At 68.0% G+C, this 23242-nt stretch overlaps 3 protein-coding genes across 5 annotated transcripts; 1 reads left to right on the top strand and 2 right to left on the bottom strand.

Annotated features, from left to right (window-relative positions):
• Window positions 1-1130: 1130 nt before the first annotated feature.
• On the bottom strand, window positions 1131-11106 carry TNKS1BP1 (tankyrase 1 binding protein 1). Of its 2 annotated transcripts, XM_057396645.1 has the most exons (13): window positions 11076-11106; window positions 10560-10643; window positions 9950-10086; window positions 9159-9783; window positions 8473-8545; window positions 6693-7943; window positions 3936-6178; window positions 2758-3079; window positions 2432-2564; window positions 2253-2365; window positions 1993-2159; window positions 1648-1713; window positions 1131-1386 (listed from the first exon to the last, which is right to left on the bottom strand). In XM_057396645.1, the coding sequence occupies exons 3-12, from the start codon at window positions 10038-10040 to the stop codon at window positions 1653-1655; spliced, it is 5079 nt and encodes a 1692-aa protein (XP_057252628.1). In that variant the 5' UTR covers window positions 10041-10086; window positions 10560-10643; window positions 11076-11106; the 3' UTR covers window positions 1131-1386; window positions 1648-1652. The 2 variants fall into 2 exon arrangements, with proteins under 2 accessions (XP_057252628.1, XP_057252629.1); XM_057396646.1 differs by lacking the exon at window positions 11076-11106 and having other exon boundaries at window positions 2758-3076; window positions 10560-10753.
• A 1136-nt stretch (window positions 11107-12242) lies between these two features.
• On the bottom strand, window positions 12243-18765 carry SSRP1 (structure specific recognition protein 1). 2 transcript variants are annotated; one of them, XM_057396643.1, is made up of 16 exons: window positions 18635-18765; window positions 18217-18402; window positions 17984-18089; window positions 17318-17508; window positions 17004-17234; window positions 16805-16908; window positions 16566-16694; window positions 15661-15882; window positions 15523-15595; window positions 14914-15052; window positions 14798-14843; window positions 14109-14232; window positions 13261-13431; window positions 12848-12939; window positions 12584-12767; window positions 12243-12373 (listed from the first exon to the last, which is right to left on the bottom strand). In XM_057396643.1, the coding sequence occupies exons 1-16, from the start codon at window positions 18686-18688 to the stop codon at window positions 12305-12307; spliced, it is 2121 nt and encodes a 706-aa protein (XP_057252626.1). In that variant the 5' UTR covers window positions 18689-18765; the 3' UTR covers window positions 12243-12304. The 2 variants fall into 2 exon arrangements, with proteins under 2 accessions (XP_057252626.1, XP_057252627.1); XM_057396644.1 differs by lacking the exons at window positions 12243-12373; window positions 12584-12767 and having other exon boundaries at window positions 12928-13039.
• Window positions 18766-19577: 812 nt separating this feature from the next.
• On the top strand, window positions 19578-23027 carry P2RX3 (purinergic receptor P2X 3). The gene is given in 13 exon segments (XM_057396634.1): window positions 19578-19751; window positions 20089-20224; window positions 20311-20382; window positions 20458-20524; window positions 20650-20743; window positions 20834-20911; window positions 20985-20994; window positions 20996-21127; window positions 21662-21786; window positions 21856-21949; window positions 22034-22099; window positions 22384-22461; window positions 22617-23027. Coding segments are annotated over 13 exon segments (1215 nt in total). The 5' UTR covers window positions 19578-19611; the 3' UTR covers window positions 22740-23027.
• Window positions 23028-23242: the final 215 nt, after the last annotated feature.

The raw sequence follows: 23242 nt of genomic DNA, 5'->3' as shown, positions 1-23242 counted from the left end.
CTGAAACCGAGCGGAGCGCGGATCCCGGCTTCCCGGGAAAGTGGGGGGAGCTCAAAGGGGTCTCCGGGAATAGACACCGAGGGGTGCGGGAGAGATTGGGGCTGGGGAAGCGGGACCTCGGAGGAACCAAAGCAGCGAAAGGGGACCCAGCGGCAGCAGCCGGGCAGAGAAAACCAGGGGTGATGGGGTGGAGATAACCGGAGATAAGGAGCACCGGCGGCTGATAACGAGCACTAAGGAGATAACGGGCACTGACGCCTGCGGAGGACCGGGATGAGCTTGGCCGGGCCGCATCACCCGCGGTGCGAGCTGCGGCGGCTGCGGGCTGAAGTTAAAAGCCGAGGTTTGAGGAAGGAAGAAAAGCCCTGACCCACCCCCCCCCCGCGCTGGGGGAGCCGTTCCCGGGGCCCCTCAGCCGCTGAACGGGCCACAACAGGGAAATGACCCCCCCGGTGCCGCCGCGAAGGAGCTGCTCGCCGTTAACACCGAGCCCGGTTCCTCCCGTCCCCACGGGGAGCGCAGAGCGCACTTAACGCTTCCCGGCCCCGCACAAGAGCCGCCGGCGAGGCCGGCGTGGGGGGGACACAGAGCCCCGGTCACCCCCCGCCCCCCGGGGTGGTTCGTGCAGCGGGCGGCGGCCGGGGCTGCCCCTGCGGGCTGGTACCGGGTCAGGAACGCCGGTACGGGAAGCGCCACGAGCCGGGGCCGCAGGGAGCACCGCCCGCAGCAGCGGCTCCAGGGAGCCAGGCCCGCGGGAGCGGTGGAGGGGAAGAAGCCGAGACTTGGCCGCGGCTCCAGGATGGACCCAGGGCTCGGGGAGCCAGGCTTTGCAGGGGAAGGCCGAGCCCATGGAGCAGCCGCCAGGTTCCCCGCCTCAGACCCCATCGCCGGGTGTGGGGCGGGGCCTGCCCCATGGGAGCCGGAGCCCCCGCCCAGCCGTGGGGCCGGGGACCCCCATCTTGGTGTCACAGCACCGCGCAGCCCCCCCTTCTTGGGCAGGCCCAGCGCGGGCACGGAGCTCCTCCTGGTGGCAGCGCCCGCAGAGGCGCCCCGCAGCCCAGGGCCACCCCGCAAGCGGACACCCCCCAAGGGAACACGCGGGGGCGCTGAGGGAAGAGCCAGGCCCCCCCGACCCAACCAGAGAAGTTTTATTGTCCTGTTCAAGTGGCACCAACATCCTGACCTGCTGCTCGTTGTGCGGGGGTGACACAGGAGCAGGGCGAGGGACACAGCCCACCCCACGGCTTGGGGGGGGGAGCTGGGGGGCTGAGGAGGGGGACGAGGTGTGGGGTGGGGGTCAGGGACCCTGCGAGCATGGTACAAAGTGCATAGATATGTGTGTGTGTGTGTGTCCTGATCCGGGGGCAGCGGCTGGCGAGGGGGAGCCTGGAAAAGACAGCGGGAAGAGGGGGTGAGGCACCCCTAGGGGATCCAGTGCCAGGGAGGGGGGTCCCGGCTGATGTAGGAGGGACGGGGGGGGGGCACCCCTCCTGGCAGCAAGGACCCAGGGACATGGGGACACGCTCCCACCCCTGCAATGCCACCATTTCCCCTCCAGCCCCCTGGGAGTCAGGAGGGGTGTGGGGAGGGGTTGGGGGGGGAGTGTCTGTCCCCAGTGTCCCCCCAGCTCCTGCATCCTGCACTCACCCCCCTCAAGGTTTCTTCTTCTTCAGCTTCAGCGCTTGCAGCCAGTGGGGGGGGGAGGCCTCGGCCCTGGAGGGGTGGGCACGGTATGAGCCCCCCAGAATCACTGCTGGTACCCCCTCAGGAGCCCCAGCACCCCCCATGGTCCCTCAGGCACCCCCAAGCCCCCTCACACCTCTGCAAAACCCACCCTCAGGGCTGCCCCAAACCCCTGCTGGAGCACCAAAGTGAGTGACAGCCACCCCCACCCCCACCCTTCAGCATCCTCCCAGCACCCGCAGTGCTTGTGGGTGCACGTACTCCCCCAAACCTGCACACCACCCCTAAACCTGCCACCCCCGCTCTCACCCCGAGGACCTCTCTGGTTTGGGGGGCAGCACCAGGGGTTTCCCACTCAGGCCGGGGATCTTGCAGGACTTGGAGCGCTGCACATGGGGCTCCCGGGGGGGGGTCACTTTGCTGTCCCCCGGCGGGGTCCCCTCCTCGGCCGAGCGGTTCCGGCCCCTCAGCTTGGCCTGGGGGCAGACAGGGAGGTCCGGGTGGGCTCCGGGTGCTCCGTGTGCCCCCCGCCTCCGTTCCCCCGGTCCCCACCACCCGGGAGCCCTCACCTTGAGCGCGGCCGCGCTGAGGCTGGGGAACAGCGGCACCTTCCCGGCCCTGCCCGCCCGCCGGCTCCGGGGCTCCACCGCCGCCTCGTCCTCGGGCGCCGCCGGCCGGGGCTCTGCGCACGGACAGGGTCAGTTCAGCACCGCCCGCCCCCGCCCGCCCCCCGCCCCTCGGGCCTCACCGGTGGAGTCACGGAAGAGCCAAGCGTCCCCCTCCGGGCCGGCGGCGGGGCGCAGCGCTGGGGCCCGGTGCCTGCGCTGCCGGCCCAGCTCCGCCTTGCTGCGGAACACGCGGCTGTCCAGCACCTCCGCGTCCTGCGGGGCACAGGGGAAGGGTCAGCGCCAGCACCGGCACCCGCAGAGCCCCACAATGGCACCAGGGACCCCGAATCCGCAGCCTGGCCCTCGGGGACAGGAGGCCCGGAGGGTGAAGCCCCATCCACAGAGCAGAGTCTCTGTGAGGGATCCCCAAGGCCATACACGTGGCTGGTGCTGCCACCCCCCTCACCTCCAGGAAGGTGAATTCCTGCCCGGTGAGGTCCGGGGGTGCCTCGGGATGTGGGGTGCCCATGGGGAGCCACTTCTCCTCCCAGCTGGAAGGTCTCTTCCCATCCGGGTGGTCCTCAGGGGCTGCTGCACTCCCTGTGTCCAGTGGGGTCCCGCCAGCAGCCTCTGGCAGCGGAGAGGAGGCCCCAGGGCTCCGCGGGGCAGGGGTCAGCTCCAGGGGGTCCCTCTCCTCCTCTGCAGGGCTGGGCGGGTCGGTGCAGGGGGACCCCACGGCCTGGGGGTCACCCATCTGCAGGCTGGGGTCCCAGAGACCAACGCTGCTGCTGGGAGAGACGAGACCCTCGGGTTCCTCCAGCTCCAGCACAAACCCTCCCCTGCCCCACTGAGCAGGGCAGGACCCGGCTGTCCAGGCCTGTTCCCTCTCTCCCAGGATATCACACCAAGAGGAACTCTGGGAAGTTCCCAAAGCCCTTTCCAAGGCCTGCGGAGGGCAGGGAGGCTGCCAGGCTCACAGGGGACCAGGGTGATCTCCCCTCCTTGGGACAGAAAAAGGGGTCAGACCCCCAAGAGGGCCACCAGCCCCAGCAGGACCAGAGGGACATGGGGTGACCAGGAGCAGGAGCACAAGGCACCCAGGGTGTAGGAAACCACACAGCTCCCGGGGGAGCTCCCCACGCTCCACACAGTCAGCCAGGCTGAAGCCTTCCCCTGGCCCATGGGACTTCACTTCCCACTTCCTGCAATCCCTGTTTTCAGGCAGCCTGAGGGAATTTATCATCTGGGATTCCCCAGCTCCGTAAGTTGCCTGGAATCAGGGTTCCCACATCCCAGTGAAGCAATAAGGGCACAGGGATAATTGTGCCAGTTCCAGGGGCCCAGAGGAACATCAGCACCTTGCACACAGCTCCCCACGTCAGAGGGAGATGCCCAGAAAGCATCGTCCACTCTCGGATCAGCTCACGGTGGCAGATCCTGCCAGGACAAGGTGAAATCCATTCCCCAAAATGTTCCTGCTGCAGATGTGGGGCAGGGGGCTACAGGGACACAGGAGGAGCCGGAGCTTGGGCAGGACACCAGCACAGGGCTGTGGCGCTGGGAGCCCCCCCACAGCACAGTGAGGACACCCGAGGGGACGGAGCCTTCCCAGGGGCCGCGCTGCCGCCACCAGCACCCCCCTACCTGTGCCTGGAGCTGGTGTCACCTCCCAGGTGCCGCTCGCCCACGTCCCGGCTCCGCGCGGCGCAGCGGGCGCTGAACGCATCGGCCCATTCCCGGCGCTGGGCCTCTGCATCACCGCAGCCGCGCTCCTGCAGGCCGGCTCCTCCCGACGTGCCGCAGGAGTCATCACGGTGCCGGTACCCTGGGGCTCCCATCACACCCGCCCAGGGCATGAAGCCACCGGTGGACACCACGGCGCTGGAGGGACCCAGGTCCTGCTCTGTGCTGATGCTGCTGAACTGGCTGTGCCGCTCGGCTGCTCCAGGCTCCTCAGCCCAGTCCCTGCTGCCAGCGGCACTGTGCTCAGCGCTGCCACAGCCAGGATCCTGGGATGGGGGATCGGGGCAGTGGGAGCTGGGCAACTCCCTCCCATCGGCAGCAGCATCCACTGGCTCAGTTTGGTCGGTGTCGTGGCCAGGCCTGACCTCGCTCCCTTCCTCTCTGGTGTCTGCAGAGCTGCACTCACCAGCCCAGGTCAGGCTACCAGGGCTGAGCTCCAGGTCCTGGCTCTCCATGTCCCTACTCCTGTATCCATCAGCCTCAGCTGCTCTGCTGGGGATGAGCTCCTGCTCCTGGCTCTCCATGTCCCTGGTGCTGTGCTCATCATCCCAGGTTGGTTTGTTGGGTTTGAACCCGCTGTCCTGGCTCTCCAAGTCCCTGGTGCTGTATCTGTCCTCACAGGCCAGGCTGAACTCCCTGTCCTGGCTCTCCATGTCCCTGGTGCTGCACTCACTGGCTTTGGTTGGTCTGCCAGGGCTGAGCTCCTCGTCCCAAGTCTCCACATCCCTGGTGCTGCGTTGATCATCCCAAGCCGATCTGCTGGGGCTGAGCTCCCTGTCCCAGGTCTCCATGGCCCCGATGCTGTGCTCACTGGCTTTGGCTGGTCTGGCAGGGCTGAACTCCCTGTCTTGCATCTCCACGTCCCTGGTGCTGTATCCATCAGGCTCAGTCAGTCTGCTGGGACTGAACTGGTCCAGGCTCTCCACATCCCTGGTGCTGTATCTGTCCTCCCAGGCTGGTCTGCTGGGTTTGAACTCCCCATCCTGGGTCTCTACATCCCTGGTGCTGCCCTCACTGGCTTTGGCTGATCTGCTGGAGCTGAACTCTCTCTCCTGGTTCTCCACGTCCCTGATGCTGTACTCGCTGTCCCAGGCTGGTCTGCCAGGGCAGAATTTCCAGGCCTGGTCCTCCATGTCCCTGGTGCTGCATTCACTGCTCCAAGTAGGCCTGCTGGGGCTGAACTCCTGGTCCTGGCTCTCCATGTCCCTGGTGCTGTATCTGTCCTCCCAGGCCGGTCTGCTGGGGCTGAATTCCCGGTCCTGATTCTCCATGTCCCTGCTGCTGTACCCATCAGCCTCCGCCGGCCTGCTGAAGCTGAACTCCCTGTCCTGGCTCTCCGTGCCTTGGGTGCTGCATTCACCAGTCCAAGCAGGTCTGCTGGGGCTGAACTCCCGGTCCTGGCTCTCCATGTCCCTGCTGCTGTACTGGCTATCCCAGGCCGTCCTGCTGGGGCTGAACTCTCTGCCTGCAGCCCCAGCATCCCCAGTGCTGGATCTGCCAGCCCAGCCCAGGGTGAGATCCTTGTCCGTGGTCTCAGCACCCCTGCTGCTGTATTTACTGGTCCAGTCTGGGCTTAGCTCCCTGTCCTTCATCTCTGGATCCCTGGAGCTGTACTGGCCAGCCCAGGCCGGTGTGATGTCCTGGTCCTGGCTCTCCGGATCCCCGGCGCTGTACTTGCCAGCCCAGCTGGGCTGCCTGGAGCTCAGCTCCTCATCCTGGTGCTGGGCTCCCCCCACACTGTAACTGCTGCTCCAGTCGGCACTCCCGGAGCCGATCCCGTCCCCGCTGCCAGTGCTGTCCAAGCCGTAGCTGGTGCCCCACGTGGGTTTGCTGGCACTGAAGTCCTGTTCCTGCCGGCAGCTCTCCCCAGTGCCAGGGGCTTTGTGCCAGTCGCTGCGGCCCAGCCCCGTGTCTCCCGGCAGCTCTGTCCCTCGGCAGCTGCTGGCCCAGTCGCTCCTGGTGGTGCCGAAGGGCTGCTCCCCGGCCCCGGTGCTGTCCCAGCTCTGTTCGGTCCCGAACTCCTGGTCCTGCTGTGGCTCCCGGGGCCAGTCTGTCTCTCGGGTCCAGCGGAAGGTGCTGCCGGGGCGGGGGGTGCCGATGCCGAATTCACTGCTCAGGTCCTTTCGTGACCAGCCGAGCAGGCCCTGGGCAGGGACAGGACAGGGGCTAAGCGGGGGTCTCAGTCCCAGCTCAGCGGCAGAGAGAAGCTGGGGAGGTGCAGCCACAGGGAGGGCCCCTTGGGTGCCTGGGGCACAAGCAGGGGCCCATCCCGAAGAGAGCCCAGATCCCATCACCCGCCCGCCCTGCCCCGCGGGGCCCCATTCCCACCGGGAGCTGCCAGCTGCCCTGGTACTCACGGCCGTTGTGCCTGCCCAGAGCCCTCCCCAGCCCGGCTCATCCCGCCGCCGATCCCGCAGCTGCTCCCGCAGCTCCAGGTTGGTCAGCAGCCGCCGCAGCGTGGCCGTGGGCCCCGACTCGCCGGCCATGGCTCCCACATGCGGCGGCCGCACCCCGGCTCTCCCTGCAGCACGCTCAGCTCAGCCTCCACCCATCCTGACCCATCCCATCCCAACTCACGGACAGGAGCCAGGCGCCACGCACGCCACACTGACACGGTGCTGTGTTAACCCTTGCACTGCGGAGCTGCGGGTCTCTCACCTCCGTGCCCTGTCCTGTGTGGCCTCCGGGTGATGCCAACAGCTCCGTCAGCCAGCCCGGGTCACCGGGCGCATCGTGGCTCCTTGGGGACCCTCCGGCCTGGCCCGGCCCGCCGGGGCCCTGCAGGCTCAGTTCAGAGTCGCCCACCGGTGCCCACACCGAGCCGGTCACCGTGGCTGGAGCCGGTGGGGCCGGAGCCGGTGGGGCGGCCTCGATGAGGGGCTCGGGCTCAGCTGGGTCCTGGCCAGGCTCCGTCACGCACAGTGTCACGTCCTGCTCTGCCTCCCCATCATCGTCCTCCTCCGGCGAGCTCTCAGCCTCTGCCTGGGCCACGGGGCCCCCCGGACACGGGGCCCCCTCTGCTCCGCGGGGGCCGGGCTCAGCGGCTCTGGGGGCCGGGTCCTCCCCGTCCGAGTCACCCGTCTCCCGGATGGGGGAGCGGGGAGGGGATGGGACCCGCCGGGCCCCCCGTCCTGGGAACGTCCACTCGAAGGACTGGGAGAGGCTCCAGCCGGACTCACTGCCCAGGGCCGGCTCCGGCAGCGGGTCCCCAGGCCGGGGCAGGGCACCCAGCGAGCCCCCCAGCCCCCCCAGGCCCTGCCCCGCAGGTGGGGGCCGCAGCACCCCCTCCGATGAGCGCCGCAGCCCCGAGTCCCTGCAGGGGGGAGCGGGGCTGAAGTTGGGACCCTCAGGGGACAGTGGGGACACTGGGGGGTCATCGGGTCCCTCAGGGGAGCCCGGGGGGCGAGAGACTTTACCCAGGGGCTCGGGGGGTGGGCTGGGGGAGGCCGGGTACTGGACAGCAGCCTCCGGAGAGCCGGGGGGATAGGTGGCCCTGGGGGGCAGCTCGGGAGTGCTGGGGGGGCTGACGGCCCTGGGAGGCAGCTCGGGAGTGCTGGGGGGGCTGACGGCCCTGAGGGGCAGCTCGGGGGTGCCTGGGGGTGTGGCTGTATCGGGGGACCCCTCTCCAGGCGTGTGGGGAGAGCCGGGGGAGCGCGAGATGCTGAGTTGAGGCTCAGCTGTGGAGGAGGGAGCCCCCGGAGCCTGGATGGAGGCAGCCGAGGCCCTGGCTGGAGGCTGGGATTCGGGGGAGCCGGGGGCCCGTGTGGGGGAGCCAGGGGCCAGGAGCTCGGGGGGGGCATGGGGGGAGCCGGGGGCTGCAGTGCAGGGCTGGGAGGGAGCCCCCAGGGCCAGCACTGGGCAGGACGGGGGCCTGGGAGAGCCGGGGGGGCCCAACTGTGGAGAGGAGAGCTGTGGAGAGAGCCGGTGGGGGCACGTCACCCAGAGGAGCCTCCGGGTATCACCCCCAAATCACAGCCCCGAGGCCCGGTGAGGGTCTGCCCCCCACTCCCTCGAGGCAGGAGCTGCCCCACTTCCCCCCAGCACCCAGATGCTCCCTGTCTGGCAGGACCCGGCCGTGCCGGCTCCCCCCCGGCTCCCCCCGAGCACACCCCCCCCCCCCTTCCCAGCAGATGGAGAGGAAGAACTGAAGCAGGAGCAGGAAAACCCAGCCCTGGCTCCCAGCACCCCCTTGCCAGCATCACCCTGCCCGCTGCTGCCCGCGCGGGGTGGTGCCGGCCGGCGGGGGCCGGCGGGAGCCCCGGGGCCGGTCCTGCCCCGCCGCCCCCCCGCGGTGAGTCACGCCTCGCACCGCCCCCCCGAGCAGGCGGCGCAGGGCCGCAGACACGCACCGCGCGGAGAGGGAGCCCCGGAGGAGACAGGAGAGCCCCGAAGGAGAGAGCGGAGCCGCCGCGGCCGGGCGGGCGCGGCCACAACTCACGTCAGGGGGGGAGCGCGGCCTCCGGCGTCCGCGGGGGGCCCCGGCGCTGCTCGGGCCGGCGGGGGGGGAGCCGCTGCCGGACAAACGGGGAACGAGCGTTAATTCCCTCCCTGCGCCCCTGCCCCCGGCTGCAGGACGGGGCTGGGAACCCGTAGGAGGCCCCGCAGCCTGCGCCAGACCCGACACCGAACCACCGCGGGGGGGAAAGGGGGGGTAATCGGCCCCGCTCCCGTTTCCCGGGAATTCTCGGTCCCGGGAGAGCCCGTTTCTCACACCGGGGTTTAAAATAGCCGGGTCCTGCTCCCTGGAGATGCCCGGCTCCGGGAGCGGGGCCAAGCGCTGGCTCCCACCCAGCACATCCTGCAGCGAAGCCGCCCTGGCACGGCCCGAACAGCCCGCCCGGGAAACAGGGAGCGATTCCCAAGGGGAGCGACCCTCTCCCCGTTATTCCCAGCCTCGGGCAGCGCTGTCCAGCCGCGGGAGCCAGGCTGGCTCCAGGCCCGGCCCCCGAAGGCGCGCAGGCAGCTCCTCAACCGGGACAGCTCGTTCCTGTGGTCGGCACAAGCCGCCGGCGTGGCCCCGTCCTTCCCACGGTGGCCACCGGAGCTCGGCTCCGTTATTCCCGTCCCCAGGATGACCCGGAACAACGCCCCCCGGCCCCGCAAGCTCGCGCCCCAGCCCCTCACCTCGTCTCGGCTGTGGGGTGTCCGTCGTCCCCCGGCCCCGGCTCACCCACCGCGGGTTGGGGGGCCTCGCAGGGGGTGGCTCTCTCTGCCTCCCCGCTGGGGCGCCTCCGAAAGGCGGTGAAGGGCTTGGAGCCGAAGCGCAAGGAGGGGTCGGGGCAGAGCCGGGCTCGGTCGGGGCTCCCTGGGCCCTCCCTGGTGTCCATCTTGGCCAAGATCTGCTCCACGGTGGTGCCCGGGAACCGCTCCGGTTTGGTGGCCACTGGCACCGGCGTCACCTTGAAGGGCGCCGAGCCCTTGCGGGAGGGGGTCAGCGGCAGGGGGGACTCCTCACCGGGGGTCACTCCCATGGCCTCCCCAACTGCTGCTGCAGGGGAGGGCAGCCCCTTCTCGGTGGGGGGCTCTTGATGGGGGGACTTGATGGTAAAGGAGGGCCGGCGGAGGGGCCCCCCCGCACTGCCGGTCCCGTAGGGCTGGGGCCCAGCCAGGCGGTTCATCTTCTCTGCCGAGGGCAGCTCAGGGCGCGGGTGCCGTGGGCCCGGTGGCGGCAGCGGGGTCTTGGCGGGCACAGCCGGCTTGGGCCGCAGTGGGGGCTTGGGCCGCAGTGGGGGCTTGGGCCGGGAAGTGCCTATGGGGCAGTGAGGAAACACCGCGCTGGGGGAGCTCCATGGCCAAAGGGAGCCAATGGGATGCTCCTGGCTGGGAACAGACCCCAGCATCAGCCTGGCATCCCTGGGGGCTCCCCAGCACAGCAACACCCCCACCCCCGGTTCATTCCACCCATGGGGACTGACCTGTGTCAGGGCTGCCGCCCGCCAGCCCCCCAGTGCCCGCGGGTGCGGTGCAGGGCAGGGCCGGGTGCAGGGGCTGCGGCTGCGAGGCCATGGCCAAACTGGGACCGGGACTCGCTGGGCACGGGCAGGATCAGCCCCTGGGGGGACAGAGAGAGGGGAAAGAGGTGTTTTGGGGCGCTCTGAGGCTGGCGGCACCATGTGAACAGCAGCCGCATTGTGCCGGGTGCCAACCTCCCAGTGCCAAACCCTCGTGTCCACCTGCACCGGGGCCACGTGCCAAAGCACCGCCCCAACCCCGCACCCCTCCCTGTGCCGGTGCCACCCTTGGTTCACTGCCCCGGGCCGCCTGTGCCACGACACCGGGACCCCAAACCCCGTGCGAACCCCGCTCTGTCCCTACCCCCGGTAACCCCCCAGTAACCCCCATGCATCAGTAACCACGCCCCCCCCCCCCCCCGGCTCCCCACAAACGCTGCCCCGTTCCCCATTTACCTTCCCCGAGCCCATCCCAGCGCCCTCCAACCGCCTCCCCAAACGCTGGCCCAGCCCAAATACCCCCCCCCGCCCCCGCAAGTGCCGACCGCCTCGGGGGTCCCTCAGCCCCGCTCACCTCCCTGGCAGCGGCCGCATGTCCGGGGTGCGCCGGGGACACGGGGGGTGCTGCTGCCGCCGCCGCTCCCGTGACTCACCGGGGCTGCGGGGACAGGAAAAACCCGCTCGGTGCCTCCTCCCCGCCCGGCCCCGGCCCTGCCCTCCCCTCCCCGCCGGGGTCCACCCCCTTCCCCGGGCGTCACAACCCACATCTGGAAACCATCGGGCCCGGGGTCCGGGTGTGGGTTCCCTCCGCTCCCGTGCGGCCTATCCCCGCTGCCGCGGCAACGGAGCCCTCGCTCGAGTAGAGGAGTAGGCCGCAACCAGCGGGCCTAGGCCTGTTGCCATGGCAACGGAGCCCCCCACTCGATTTAGGTGACGGCACCTGGCCCGTTGCGGCCGTCGGGGGCCGAACCCGCGGGTTCCCCGCGGTTCGGCCCCCGACGGGCACAACGGACCCGGTGAAGGGTTAACGGCGGTTCCCGTATCCCGGTTCCCCGTTAAGGCCCATCCCGGTGCAGAGACCCCCGCTCACCCACTGCCGCTGGCCACGCCCCTTCGCCCCTCCCTCAGCCAATCAGAGGCTGCGGCGGGACAGACGCGCGCCGCGTGGCCGGGCAGAGCGCATAGAGGAGACGGGCTAGAGAGGCGCCCGGCGAGGGTGGGACTACCATAGAGAGGCGGGTAGAGGGGTCGCGGTGGAGGAGCGCCGCCTGCAGGGTGGGAGGTATCAGAAGCGGGTTCATCCCAATGGGAGAGGTCGGTAGCGGGGAGGGAAAAAGGGGGAGAAGCGGAAAAGGAGAGGAAAAAGAGGGGAAAGGGGAAGAACGAAGAAATAGGAAGGGGAAAGGAAGAGGGAAGGAAGGGGAAGAAGGAGGAATGGGGAAGAAGGTGGAAACGGGAAGAGTGAGGAAACGGGAAGCAGAACAGCGAAGAGGGAAGAAGGAAGGGAAAAAAGAAGGGGAAGGAGGAGGGAAGAGGACGGAATGGGGCAAAGCAGGAATGGGGCAGAAGGGGACAAAAGGGGATGGAAAGGGACAAAGAGAGGGACTCCTCGCTAGGGACCGTAGTGACAGGACAAGGGGTAACGGGTTCAAACTGAAATGGGAAGGTTAGATTGGATCTAAGGAAGTTCTTTACAGTGAGGGTGGTGAGGCACTGGAATGGGTTGCCCAGGGAGGTTGTGAATGCTCCATCCCTGGCAGTGTTCAAGGCCAGGTTGGACAGAGCCTTGGGTGCCATGGTTTAGTGTGAGGTGTCCCTGCCCATGGCAGGGGGGTTGGAACTGGATGATCTTAAGGTCCTTTCCAATCCTGACTGCTCTATGGTTCTATGAGAGGATGGAAAAGGATGAAAGGGAACAGAACGGGGCAGAAGGTGATGGATAGGGATAAGAAGGAAGGGGTGGAAAGGGGCAGAAGGGGACAGCAGGGAATGGAAGGGATGGAAGGTGATGGAAGAGGGCAGAAGGGGATGGGAATAGGAGGGAAGGGCCCCCCCGCCCCGCTGTGCCACTGCAGCCAAGCTCCTGCCCTGGGTGGGTTTTTTTATTCAATCCCGGTTTCCACGGGAACAGACCCAAAATACAAAAAAACAACAAAACCCAACGGAGGGAACGAGGAACCAGCTGAGAGTTACAAAAGAGCCGCGGGGCTGGGAGGGAGGGACCCCCCCGGGACACCCGGCACCAGAAGGCACGGGGGGGCCCTGGAGCTGGTCCCCGCTGTGGGCGCCCGGTCCAGGAGCCCCCGGGTCAAGGATGGATCAATCGGAGCCTGAGGCAGAGTCTGAGGAGCTGCGGCGGGGGCTGGGGGCTCCCTCCTCCTCTGAGTCCTGCGGGAAGGGACAAGGATGCGGCGTCAGCGGGGACACACAGCAGGGATGGTGGGGTCAGCGGGGGATGAGGTCCCCACTTCTACCATGGAGGTAGCACACAGAAGCCATCCCCAGTGCGGACCATGCCCAGCCCTGCAGGCAAGCCCCATGGCAGGACTGGGGTGAGGGTCCCCACCAGCGGCAGGGGCTGCCCCAGCTCTACCCCACCTCCTTCTTGCTCTCAGCGGAGGAGCTCTCATCGCTGGACACAAACTCTTTGCTCTTGAAGCTCTCGTTTGAGCTCTTGGCCGAGGACTTGCTGGAGGACAGAGACTTGGAGCTGGTGCCTTTCCTCTCCGCTTTCCCCTTCAGCTGCTTCTCCTGCTTCTTCTTCTTCTTCTTGGACCTCTCCCTGTGCACGGTGAGAGGGAGGGGACGTTACCACCGACCCTCGGCCCAGCCCCACGGAGCTTCCCCCAGCCCAGCACTCACGCCCGGGAGCTCTCCGCCTTGCTGCCCACGCTGTATTCCTTCATGGCCTTCTCATAGTCCCTCCTGGCATCTTCTGCCTTGCGATCCCACTCCTGCCACAGGAACATGGGAATGGTGGGAATGGCTCCCTCGTCCGGCATCAACAGAGCTTCAAACTACCCATCTTTCTTGTGCTCCCTCCTTGGACCAAGCCTGTGCTCAACCAACAGCCTCAAGCCATCACCTCCCCACAGCCATGGGAACCTTCCTCACCTCCCATCTACGGAGCTCCAGGTTCTGGCAACCAAACAAGGGCCTCTCTGTCCTCCCCATGTCTACCTTCCCTTTATCCATCCCTCCCACATCCATCCTCCACCCTGAGCCAGGCTTGGCTCCCCCCACCAGCAGACCAACCCATGAACCCCATCCCTCACCTCTTTCTTCTCCTTGGACATGGCTTTCCAGAGCTCCCCGGCCTTCTTGGACAGGTCTGTGATGCTGATGCCAGGGTGGTCGGACTTGATGCGCTCACGGCTGGCGTTCAGCCACAGCATGTACGCAGACATCGGCCGCTTTGGCGCGTTTGGGTCCTTCCCCTTCTTGCTCTGGGAGGCAAGAGCAGAGGGAACCAGCGTGAGAGGCTCAACCAGCATCACCCACTGCAGCTCTGGGGACGTGGGGCCGCCCCACAGCCACCAAAGGGCCAGCTCTTGGGAGATCAGGCTCCCAACAAACAAAGGGACAGGACAGGCCTTTGGGAAAGGTTCCAGGCTCTGGAGCCAGGCTGGGTCAGCCTGGACAAGAGAAGGCTCCTGAAGGGGAGACCTGAGAGCAGCTCCAGTGCCTAAAGGGGCTGCAGGAAACCTGGAGAGGGGCTTTGGACAGGGGCCTGTAGGGACAGGCCAAGGGGAATGGCTTTAACCTGCCAGAGGGGAGACTGGGATGAGCTCTTAGGCAGAAGCTCTTCCCTGTGACGGTGCTGAGGCGCTGGCACAGGGTGCCCAGAGAAGCTGTGGCTGCCCCATCCCTGGCAGTGTTCAAGGCCAGGTTGGACACAGGGGCTTGGAGCAAGCTGCTCCAGTGGAAGGGGTCCCTGCCCGTGGCAGGGGGTGGAGCTGGAGGAGCTCTAAGGTCCCTTCCAACCCAAACCACTCTGACTCCTCCACAGGAGGCAGCGGAGCCAGGCTGGGCCCCGGCAGGTGGGAGCTGGTGAGGGGGCAGCACAGGGGCTGTGGCATGGCCCTGGCTGGGCTGCAGCAGCAGCAGGGCCTCAGCCCCTCACCTCCGGGTGTTTCCTGCGGGCCTTGCGCTCTTTCACCACCTTGGCTTTCTTGGCCGGTTTCTTGTCGTCGTGGTCGCTGTCGCCGTCACCGCTCGAGGACGTGGCCGAGGCGTTGCTGTCGAACCTGGGGGCCCAGCACAGGGCTGGGGGATGCAGCAGCACCGGGGGCACCAGGCCCTGCTTTCAGCAACCCCCGCCTCCAGCAGCCCGTAAGCGGGAGCCTTCCGGCGCCGAAGCTGCTGTGCTGGTGCTGAGCAGCCTCCAGGGACCCTCCTTCCAGGAACACGGCTCCATCCCCACCTCCTGCATGGTTTCGGCTCCCCCAGCTCCTCCCCCCGGCTGGACCTGCTCCTGCAGCACACTCGGTGCTCGCTGTGCTCTGCTCCCGGTGCAGCGCAGCCTCTCGCCCTCCCTCCCCCAGCTCGAAGCTGCATCCCAGCCTCATCCTCGCCTCCTCCCACTGCTCTCTCTGCTCTGGCTGCCCAACGCCTCAGCAGGAGCCACCCGATGCCCTGAGTGCTGCTCCAACCCCTGAGAGCCCTCTAATGTCATTAGGATAGAGCGAGCCCACACTCTGAAGCCCAGGGGTGTGTAAAGTGATGCCGGCTGCAGCATCCCCAGCGCTCGCAGCCCCGCACAGCACCTTCCAGAAGCTTCCCCCACAAGAGACCGGCCCAGCCCCTACTCACTCTTCCGCCACATCATCGTCCTCTTCCCCGGGGTTGAAGGACTCATCTGGAAGCAGAGCACAGGGTCAGCTCTCAGCTTCCCCCCAGCTGAGCACCCAGAGCCCAGCGCCCCTCACCCGTCTCCTCCCCGGAGCCGTCGCTGCTGTCGTTGGCATTCTCCTCCCGGATCTTGCCCTCCTCCTTCATCCTCTCCAAGTAGGCGTCGTGCTGGTCCTCGTCCGAGTCGGCGTATTCATCATAGCTCTGCTTCATGCCCTGCGGGACGAGCAGCGTGAGGAGCCCTCCCCATGGCCCAGCTCCAACCCCTCTGGGGACTGCAGCCCCCAGTGTCCCACGCAGGCATGGCCCCAACCATGCAGGGCACTGCAGCAGGGACTGGGAGCAGGGACCAGGAGCAAGGACCAGGGAGGACAGGGACCTCCTGCTCTCAGCAAGGCTCCAGAGGAAGAGGTAGAAAAGTTATCAGAGTTAGTTGGGGGCCCCTTTTGCACACCATGCTGCAGTTACTGGGTTAACAGGGGCCACCACCAGGCCATGCAGAGGAAACCTGCACCAGGAGGAGGAAGAGGAGAAAGAGGAAGGGGTATCGCACGGACCTTTTTCCTCTACAAGGGCAAGGAGAGAAGAGAGAGGTGAAAACTAACAAAAGAGAAGGGCAAAGGAGCAGAACCGAGAGGGGAGAGCACCCAGGCTGGCAGGGGCTGCAGCTCTGCAGGGACAGGTACCTCCTTCAGGCCGCGGTTCTTGATGTTCAGCTTCTTGGCATTGACGAAGTCGAAGAGCTTCCCATACTCCTCCCTGCGGGACAGGGGGGTGAGGGCCGGGGGCAGAGCCTGGGGCAGCGTGCCCTGACCCACACCCACCTCTCGATGCTGCTGAAGGTGTACTGCGTGCCCTGCTTGGTCTCAATCTCGAAGTCGAAGGAGCGGGTGGTGGTGGTGCCGCGGGCGAAGTTGACGAAGCTGATCTCGTCGAAGCGGATGTGCACGGGCGGCTTGTGCACGTAGATGAACCCGCGCTCCAGCGGGTACAGCAGCCCCGAGCTCGCCTTGTACGAGCAGGTGATGCACTGCGCGCCCGAGTGCCTGCGGGAGGCCTGCCCTGAGCACCCGCGGGGGACCGGCACCTCAGAGCCCCGTGGCTGCTCCTGGCCCCACACGCAGCACCCTCCGAGCACAGCAATGGACAGAAAGAGGGGCCAGATCCAGGGCCAGGGAGGGCTCTCAAACAGTGGCCTCAGCCCCCCAGAGCAGCAGCTCTCCCATCTTAGGAGCTCCCCATGAGCCATCAGTGAGTGCTTGGGCCCAGAACCTCCGCCGTGTGCTGGGTTGCATCACCAGAGCGTGAGCAGCAGCTCAGGGAGGGGATCCTGCCCCTCTGCTGGGCTCTGAGGAGACCTGAGAGCAGCTCCAGTCCCTGAAGGGGCTGCAGGAAACCTGGAGAGGGGCTTGGGACAAGGGCCTGTAGGGACAGGCCAAGAGGAATGGCTTGAACCTGCCCGAGGGGAGACTGAGCTGAGCTCTTAGGCAGAAGCTCTTCCCTGTGAGGGTGCTGAGGCGCTGGCACAGGGTGCCCAGAGAAGCTGTGGCTGCCCCATCCCTGGCAGCGTTCAAGGCCAGGCTGGACACAGGGGCTTGGAGCAAGCTGCTCCAGTGGTGGGGTCCCTTCAACCCAAACCACGCTATGTTCCTATGAGGAGGCACTTGCCTCACAGCAGGAAGATCCCACATCCCCCTGTCCCTCGGCCAGCAGCAGCAGCGTTCCTCACCCCTGGAAGTTCCCGGGCACGGTGATCTTGCGGTTGACCAGCGCCTTCATGACCCTGCTGACCATCTCGTAGAGGGACCCCGACATGTTCTTGGTGAGCCGCCCCTCAAAGCGTTTCTCCACCTCCTCCCTGTGCAGGCGCAAGGCCGTGGTGAGAGCAGGAACACAGCAGGTCCCTCACCTCCCTCCCGCTGCCCCAGAGCCAGCCCAAGGAAGGGGCCGGGCAGGAGAAGAGCTCACTCATTCATGTTGAGGGTCAGGGAAATGTCCTCATCCTTAGAGAAGAGCAGAATAAGGAAGTGGTAACGGGTCTGGCCTTGCTTTATCGGGGGGTCCAGGCTGATCTGAGGAGAGAAGAGGTGTTGAGGCGCTGAGATTCCCCTGCACCTCCCCGTTGCCACCCTCCCCGGGGCAGGGCAGGCCCCGGTGCCCCCCTCACCACAAAGAACATCTGCCGCTGGTCCTTGTGCGGGAGCAGGAAGAGGCGCAGCACCGTGGTGTAGGGGATCTTGTAGTCGAAGGTCTTGCCATGCAGGTGCAGGAACGTGGGGTAGATGCGGATGTCGTAGCGCCCGCGCGGCGTCAAACACTGCAGCTCCCGGAAGATGCAGATGGCATCGCCCGTGGCCTGGATCACATCCGCCTTGGAGAGCACGTTCTGGGCGAAGGCCTGCGAGGGGACGGAGCTGTGGTGGGGAGGAGGGACCCAGCTGGCCCCAGTGTGGCCCCGGAGCAGCCCCACAGCCCCCTCACCTCCACCGGGTCCACGCCGTCCTCCTGGGTTGGGGGCACGTAGAAGCGAACCTCCATGAGCGAGACGTCGGCGTCATCGTTCTGGTGGAACTCCAGCGTCACCTCGTTCTTGCCCGTGGTGCACTGGGACACGTTGCTCAGCGGGATCTCGAACACCGGCTGCTCCCCGATGTCAAAGGACAGGAGCTGCCCTGCGCCGGGGGACGCGCCCGTCACAGCGGGACCTGACCCACTGCGGCCCCAGACCCATCTCCAGCACTGGCCCTCCTCTCCTGCCTGCATCACCCCTGCATTCCCTGCCTCATCTCCAGGCTTCCTCCTCCTGGCTGCAGCCCCGGGGATGGGCACTGATCAGGCATGAACAGGAAGGAACCATCTGTTCCCATCTTCCCTTGGTCCCAGTCACAGGGCTGAGCCACCAGCTCCCGTGGCTCCCCCAGAACCTGCCAGACCTCGCAGCTCCCACCCTGACTTTCCCTTTACACAGAGCATTCCCTGCTGCAGGGAATCCCCTCCCCTGCCTCCCCTGGATCTGCCATCTCCTGCTCTCCCAGGCTCCATCCTGCCACCATCTCCACTGTCCCCAGGACACCCCAAGCTAGCAGGTGGCTGCCTGAGGCACTGCAGGCACAGCCACGCCGGTGGGAGCCCTCCAGCAGGACTCACCTCCAAACCTGACCGTGCCCCAGTTCCAGCCCTTCACACACAGATCCTTCTCGGTCAGCTCCAGGCAATAGTGGGTCTTGAAGAAATCCGAGAGCTTATCGAACTCCTGGGATGGGGCAGAAGGAGGGGGTGTCAGAAACCACCACACACGGGCTGCTGCCACCTGGGGCCGGGGCACGACCCAGCACACGGGCCTGGGGCCCCAGGAGCTGCCCCTGGGGCCGGGCACTCACCGACTCCCGGAACCCGTCGTACTTGTAGACGTGGCCGTTCTTGGTGAGCAGCCTGAGGCCGTGGCCCAGCGCCACGCGCCGCCACACGCCCTCGGCCAGCTCCGAGGCCTGGATGTTGTCCACCTTCCCCGTCTTGCTGTTCTTGAAGATGACGCCCTGGCGGCTCAGCCGCAGCCGCCCATCGTTCTGTGGGGCAGAGCCACGGCCCCGTCACCGTAGCGCCCCCTAACCCAGCCTTGCTCCTTGCACCCCTCAGCACCCCCCTTGTTGTCCCCAGGCCCCACTGAGTTACAGGGGACCCGGCAGCACCCACCCCGTCCCCTGGGCCCCAGCGCCAGCCCCACGGAGCCCCCGCAGCAGGCACGGGGGGCGCGGGAGCTGCTCCAGCTCCGTTCCCAGCCGCACCCCGGGCGCTCACCATGGAGCCCTTCACCTCCTGGTAGATCTCGTTGAACTCCAGCGTGTCGGCCATGGCGGGCGCCGGGACCGGGGGCTCGTGGAGCCGTCAGTGCCCCCCCCGCGCTGGCATCTCCCGGCAGCTGGGGGGGGGGGGGGAGCGGGGGGAGGATGGATCCCAGCTCCGCAGGGCCCGAGCCCGACCGCGACCCCCCGACCCGCTCTGATGGGGGCACCCCAAACCGGCACCCCCTAGAGGGGCCACCCATAGACCGGGAACCCACAGTGGGGTACCTCAGACCGGGCACCCCTCAATGGGGCACCCACAGACTGGGAACCCCCAATGGAACACCCCCAAACCGGCACCCCCCAAACTGGGCACCTTAACCCTGCACCCACAGACCTGGCACCCCCAAACCGGCACCCCAATGTGACGCCCTCAGTGGGGCACCCGAGAAACACCGGGGGGGGAGGGGGGAGCAGCCCAAACCGGGCACCCCCACATCAGCACCGCCGCCCCCAGCACCCCCAACCCGGACCCAGCTCGGGTACACACACGGGGGTGTCCCCCCCCCGAACCCCGCCTGCCCCTCATTCCCCCCCCCGGCCGTGACCCCGCCCCCGACCCGCCCCGTCCCGCCCCGAGCTGCCCGCACCAGCCGCTGCTGCCTGCACCCTGCCCGCAGCACCGCTCCCTGCCCGCACAGCCTCGGCACCAGCCCCGCTGCCCGTACCCTGCCCGCACCCTGCCCGCATTACCCCTCTCGCTGCCCGGCACAGCCCATCCATCACCCCACCGCCTGACCCCTGCCCGCTCCGCTGCCCACCCCGCCACCCACCCCGCCTGCACCACCCTTCTCGCTGCCTGTACCGCTGCCCGCTCGTGCCCTGCCCACATCCCCGCTCCCACAGCCTGAACACCGCCCTCGCTGCCTGTCCCCTGCCCGTCCCACCTCATCCCCCCCTTTCTGCCCGTCCCCTGTCCCTGCCCGCACCCCGATGCCGGCCCCGCGCCGCTGCCCGCCCTGGGCGATGCAATTCTTCTCGTACGAGACGCCCAAGTCGGTGGTGGTGAGGAGCTGGGTGGTGGGCGCCACGCACCGCGCCGTGCAGCTCCTCATCCTCGCCTACTTCATCGGGTGAGACCCCGGGGGGCCCCGGGGACGGGGCGGAGGAGGGCCGGGCAGCGCGGGGACACGAGGTGTGACAGTGCGGGTGCCACCGTGGGGCCAGCCGGGAGAGCGGGGACGGTGATGGGGTCAGAGCGGGGCTCCCCGGGCGGTGACAGCGGCCACGTCAGGTCACGGGTGGGTGACAAGCGTCTGTCGGGGGCACCCTGCGCCACTCGTGCCGGGGTTGCCGGAAGGCGCCGGCAGCTGTCGGGGGTGCCGGGGGCTGTCGGGGGATGCCGGGGGCTGTCGGGGGGTGCCGGGGAGCCCGTCCCAGCCGTCACCGTCCCCGCGGGTGCTGTCCCAGCTGGGTGTTCCTCCATGAGAAAGCCTACCAGGTGCGGGACACCGTCATCGAGTCCTCGGTGGTCACCAAGGTGAAGGGCATCGGGAGCTATGCGGGGCGCGTGCTGGACACGGCCGACTACGTCACCCCCCCCCAGGTGAGGCCGCGGGACCCCCCCATCCCACCCCACCCCGCACCCCCCCCCCTCCCCGGGCACTGGGGGTAACGGTGCCGTCCCCGCAGGGCACCTCCGTGTTCGTGGTGGTCACCAAGCAGATCCTGACGGAGCAGCAGGCGCAGGGGCTCTGCCCCGAGGTGCGGGGCTGCGGGGGCAGAGGGGGGGCGGCATTGGGGTGACAGCGCCCCCCCCCGCTCATCACCGCCCCACAGAGCGAAGCCGCGTTCCGGTGCCGCAGCGACCGCGACTGCCGCGACAGGAGCCCCACCAGCGGCAGCGGTGAGGGACGGGTAGCCGAGGACAGCCAGCTCAGCGCACCCATGGGCTGAGGCCGCCTCCCTCCGTGCACCCATGGGTGCTGGGGCTGAGACCGCCGGCTCAGCGCACCTATGGGTGCTCCGCAGGGCTGCTCACCGGCCGGTGCGTGCCCTACAACGAGACCCTGCACACCTGCGAGATCCGGGGCTGGTGCCCACCCGAGGTGGACACGGTGGACGTGTGAGTGACGGGGACGCGGGGGGACACGGGGTGCACGGGGGTGCGTGTGCCCCCGCCGCGTGCCCAGGGCCACCCCGTTGTCCCCCCCAGCCCCATCATGCTGGAGGCCGAGAACTTCACCCTCTTCATCAAGAACAGCATCCGCTTCCCACTCTTCGGCTTCGAGAAGTGGGTGCCCAGGGGCCGGGTCGGGCCGCGGAGCCACCCTCCCGGCGCCGCCTCACGGCCGCATCCCCCCCAGGGCCAACCTCCCCCCCCCCCGGCGCCGGGGGGGACCTGGGGCGCTGCCGCTTCCACCCGCAGCTCCAACCGCTCTGCCCCATCCTGCGCCTCGGGGACGTGGTGCGGCTCGCGGGGCAGGACTTCCGCACGCTGGCCTCCACCGTGAGCCGCGCCGGGGCCGTGGGGCAGGGGGACACGGGCCACAGGGCACAGCGAGTGGGGCGTGGGGTCACAAAGATGCGGGATATGGGGACACGGGTATGTGGGATGGAGGATGTGGGGACATGGCGGGTGGGCATGAGGATATGGGACAGAGGAACATAGGGTGTGGGGACACAGGGATGTGGGATGCAGGGATACAGGGGTTTGGGGCAGGGGACGTGGGGACACAGGGATGAGGGATGTGGGGACATGAGACACATGGGGAAGTGGGACATAAGGGCATGGGGACGTGGGATGCGGGATACAGGGACGCAGGGATGTGGGATGTAGGGAGTGGGATGTGAGGACATTGGGACATGGGGTCACAGAGGAACATGGGTGTGGGTGCACAGGGTTTGGGATGGAGGACACAGGATATGGGATGGAGGACACAGAGACATGGAGACACAGAGATGTCTTGGGGGACACAGGGGTGAGGGCCATGGGTCTGCATGGACACCCATGGGGTGACACTGGCCCCGCGCGGTGGCGCAGGGGGGGGTGCTGGCCATCAAGATCGGGTGGGTTTGCGACCTGGACCGCGGCGGGGAGCGCTGCCTGCCCCACTACTCCTTCACCCGCCTGGACGGGCTGTCCCACGCCACTGGCTACAACTTCAGGTACGGCACGTGCCGGCGCCGGAACGCGCGAGTGCCACACGTGTGCCCCACGGCCGTGTCCCCACGCAGGCACGCCCGGTACCACCACTGCCAGGACGGCCCCGAGCGCCGCACCCTCACCAAAGCCTTCGGCATCCGCTTCGACGTGCTGGTGTACGGCCACGTGCGTGTTGGGCCAGGGAGGCCATGGGGAGGGCTGGGGGGGGGGGTTGGGGGCCCCCCACCAACGGGATCTCTGCACCCCCAGGCCGGGAAGTTCGGCATCATCCCCACCCTCATCAACACGGTGGCAGCGTTCACCTCCATCGGTGTGGTGAGTTGTGGCCGTTCTCAGCCCCTTCGTGGCAGCATCTCCCTGGGTGGTGGGGGGAGCCCCCCTGTGCATAAGAGGGGGCCTGGGAGATGCCCTGAGCACCTCATAGGTGTGGGGCAGGGTGGCTGTGATGCTCCATAGTGATCGGGAGGGGTGGTGGAGAAGAACCCCGCAGACATGCAGTGTGCAGACACAGCAGAGCCCCAGCCTGGCTCCATGGGGGGCTGTGGGGTGTCAGCGGGTGCCCCATAGCGCCCCCCCCCACCCCAACACTACCACCCCAGGGCACGGTGCTGTGCGACATCATCCTGCTCAACTTCCTGAAGGGAGCCGAGCACTACAAGGCCCGCAAGTTCGAGGAGGTCAGTGGGGCTGGGGCTGCCATGGGGCTGGGTCAGGCCACACAGGGGGATGTGTGGGGCTGGATGGGAGGTACACGCTCAGGCAGTGCCTCTGACCCCTGCGGTGCCCTGGCCATGGGGCAGGGCCTAACCCAGGCCCACGCTCTGCCCCCCAGGTGCCAGAGGCAGACATGGTGCAGTCCCCGGGCAGCCCCACGGCGCCGGCCCCCGGGGGGCTGGGCCTCTGCCCCCGGGACAAGCAATCCACGGACTCTGGCACCTTCTCCCTTGGCCACTAGCACCAGGCACAGGGATGTGGGGGGGACCCTGGGCTCCGGCGGTGTCCCATAGGGGCCACCCAAGGTTTGCACTGGGGCCACGGTGCCCAGGACTCATTGGGACCCCCAGGAAGCTCCAACTGCCCCATCTGACCCCGGTGCCCACCCTGGGTGCCCCAGCCATGTCCCTGTGTCCCAGTGCCCATCACTGCGTGTCCCAGCCCTGCCCATGTCCCCAGGGTGCCCCAAGCCCTGAGGTGCCACTTTCCCATGGGCCTCCCCCACTTCCCCAGGTCCCTGAGGCTCCCACATCTCCACCCAGGGTGGCCGGGAGGGCTGGGGCTACTTCCTGGGTCAATGGGTGCTGCTGGGTGCCAGGGCTGAGCCCCCTGGAAGAGTGTTGAGCCCCCCAGTGACCCCAGCACCCCCCTGCTCCCCCAGCCCCACACCGGGGGCTGCACCCCCTACCCCAATAAACCTTTGGCTCACTGCACCCAGTCTCGAAGCTGTGCTGGGGAGGGGTC

The sequence above is a fragment of the Pezoporus wallicus genome, unplaced genomic scaffold, assembly GCF_028554395.1.
Source record: "Pezoporus wallicus isolate ANWC-B61680 ecotype Strahan unplaced genomic scaffold, APGP_CSIRO_Pwel_v1 contig_14128, whole genome shotgun sequence".
Lineage (NCBI taxonomy): Eukaryota > Metazoa > Chordata > Aves > Psittaciformes > Psittacidae > Pezoporus > Pezoporus wallicus.
Note: the sequence above shows the minus strand (reverse complement) of the source record. Positions and strands in the feature narration are given on the sequence as shown.

Coding starts and splice junctions, on each gene's coding strand:
- TNKS1BP1 (XM_057396645.1), bottom strand. CDS start 10,040: ATGGCCTCGCAGCCGCAGCCCCTGCACCCGGCCCTGCCCTGCACCGCA. Junction 9,784..9,949: donor GGGCGGCAGCCCTGACACAG/GTCAGTCCCCAT, acceptor ACTGCCCCATAG/GCACTTCCCGGCCCAAGCCC. Junction 2,565..2,757: donor AGGAATTCACCTTCCTGGAG/GTGAGGGGGGTG, acceptor TGTGCCCCGCAG/GACGCGGAGGTGCTGGACAG.
- SSRP1 (XM_057396643.1), bottom strand. CDS start 18,688: ATGGCCGACACGCTGGAGTTCAACGAGATCTACCAGGAGGTGAAGGGC. Junction 18,090..18,216: donor ACGACGGGTTCCGGGAGTCG/GTGAGTGCCCGG, acceptor GCCCCATCCCAG/GAGTTCGATAAGCTCTCGGA. Junction 16,695..16,804: donor CTGACCCTCAACATGAATGA/GTGAGCTCTTCT, acceptor GCGCCTGCACAG/GGAGGAGGTGGAGAAACGCT.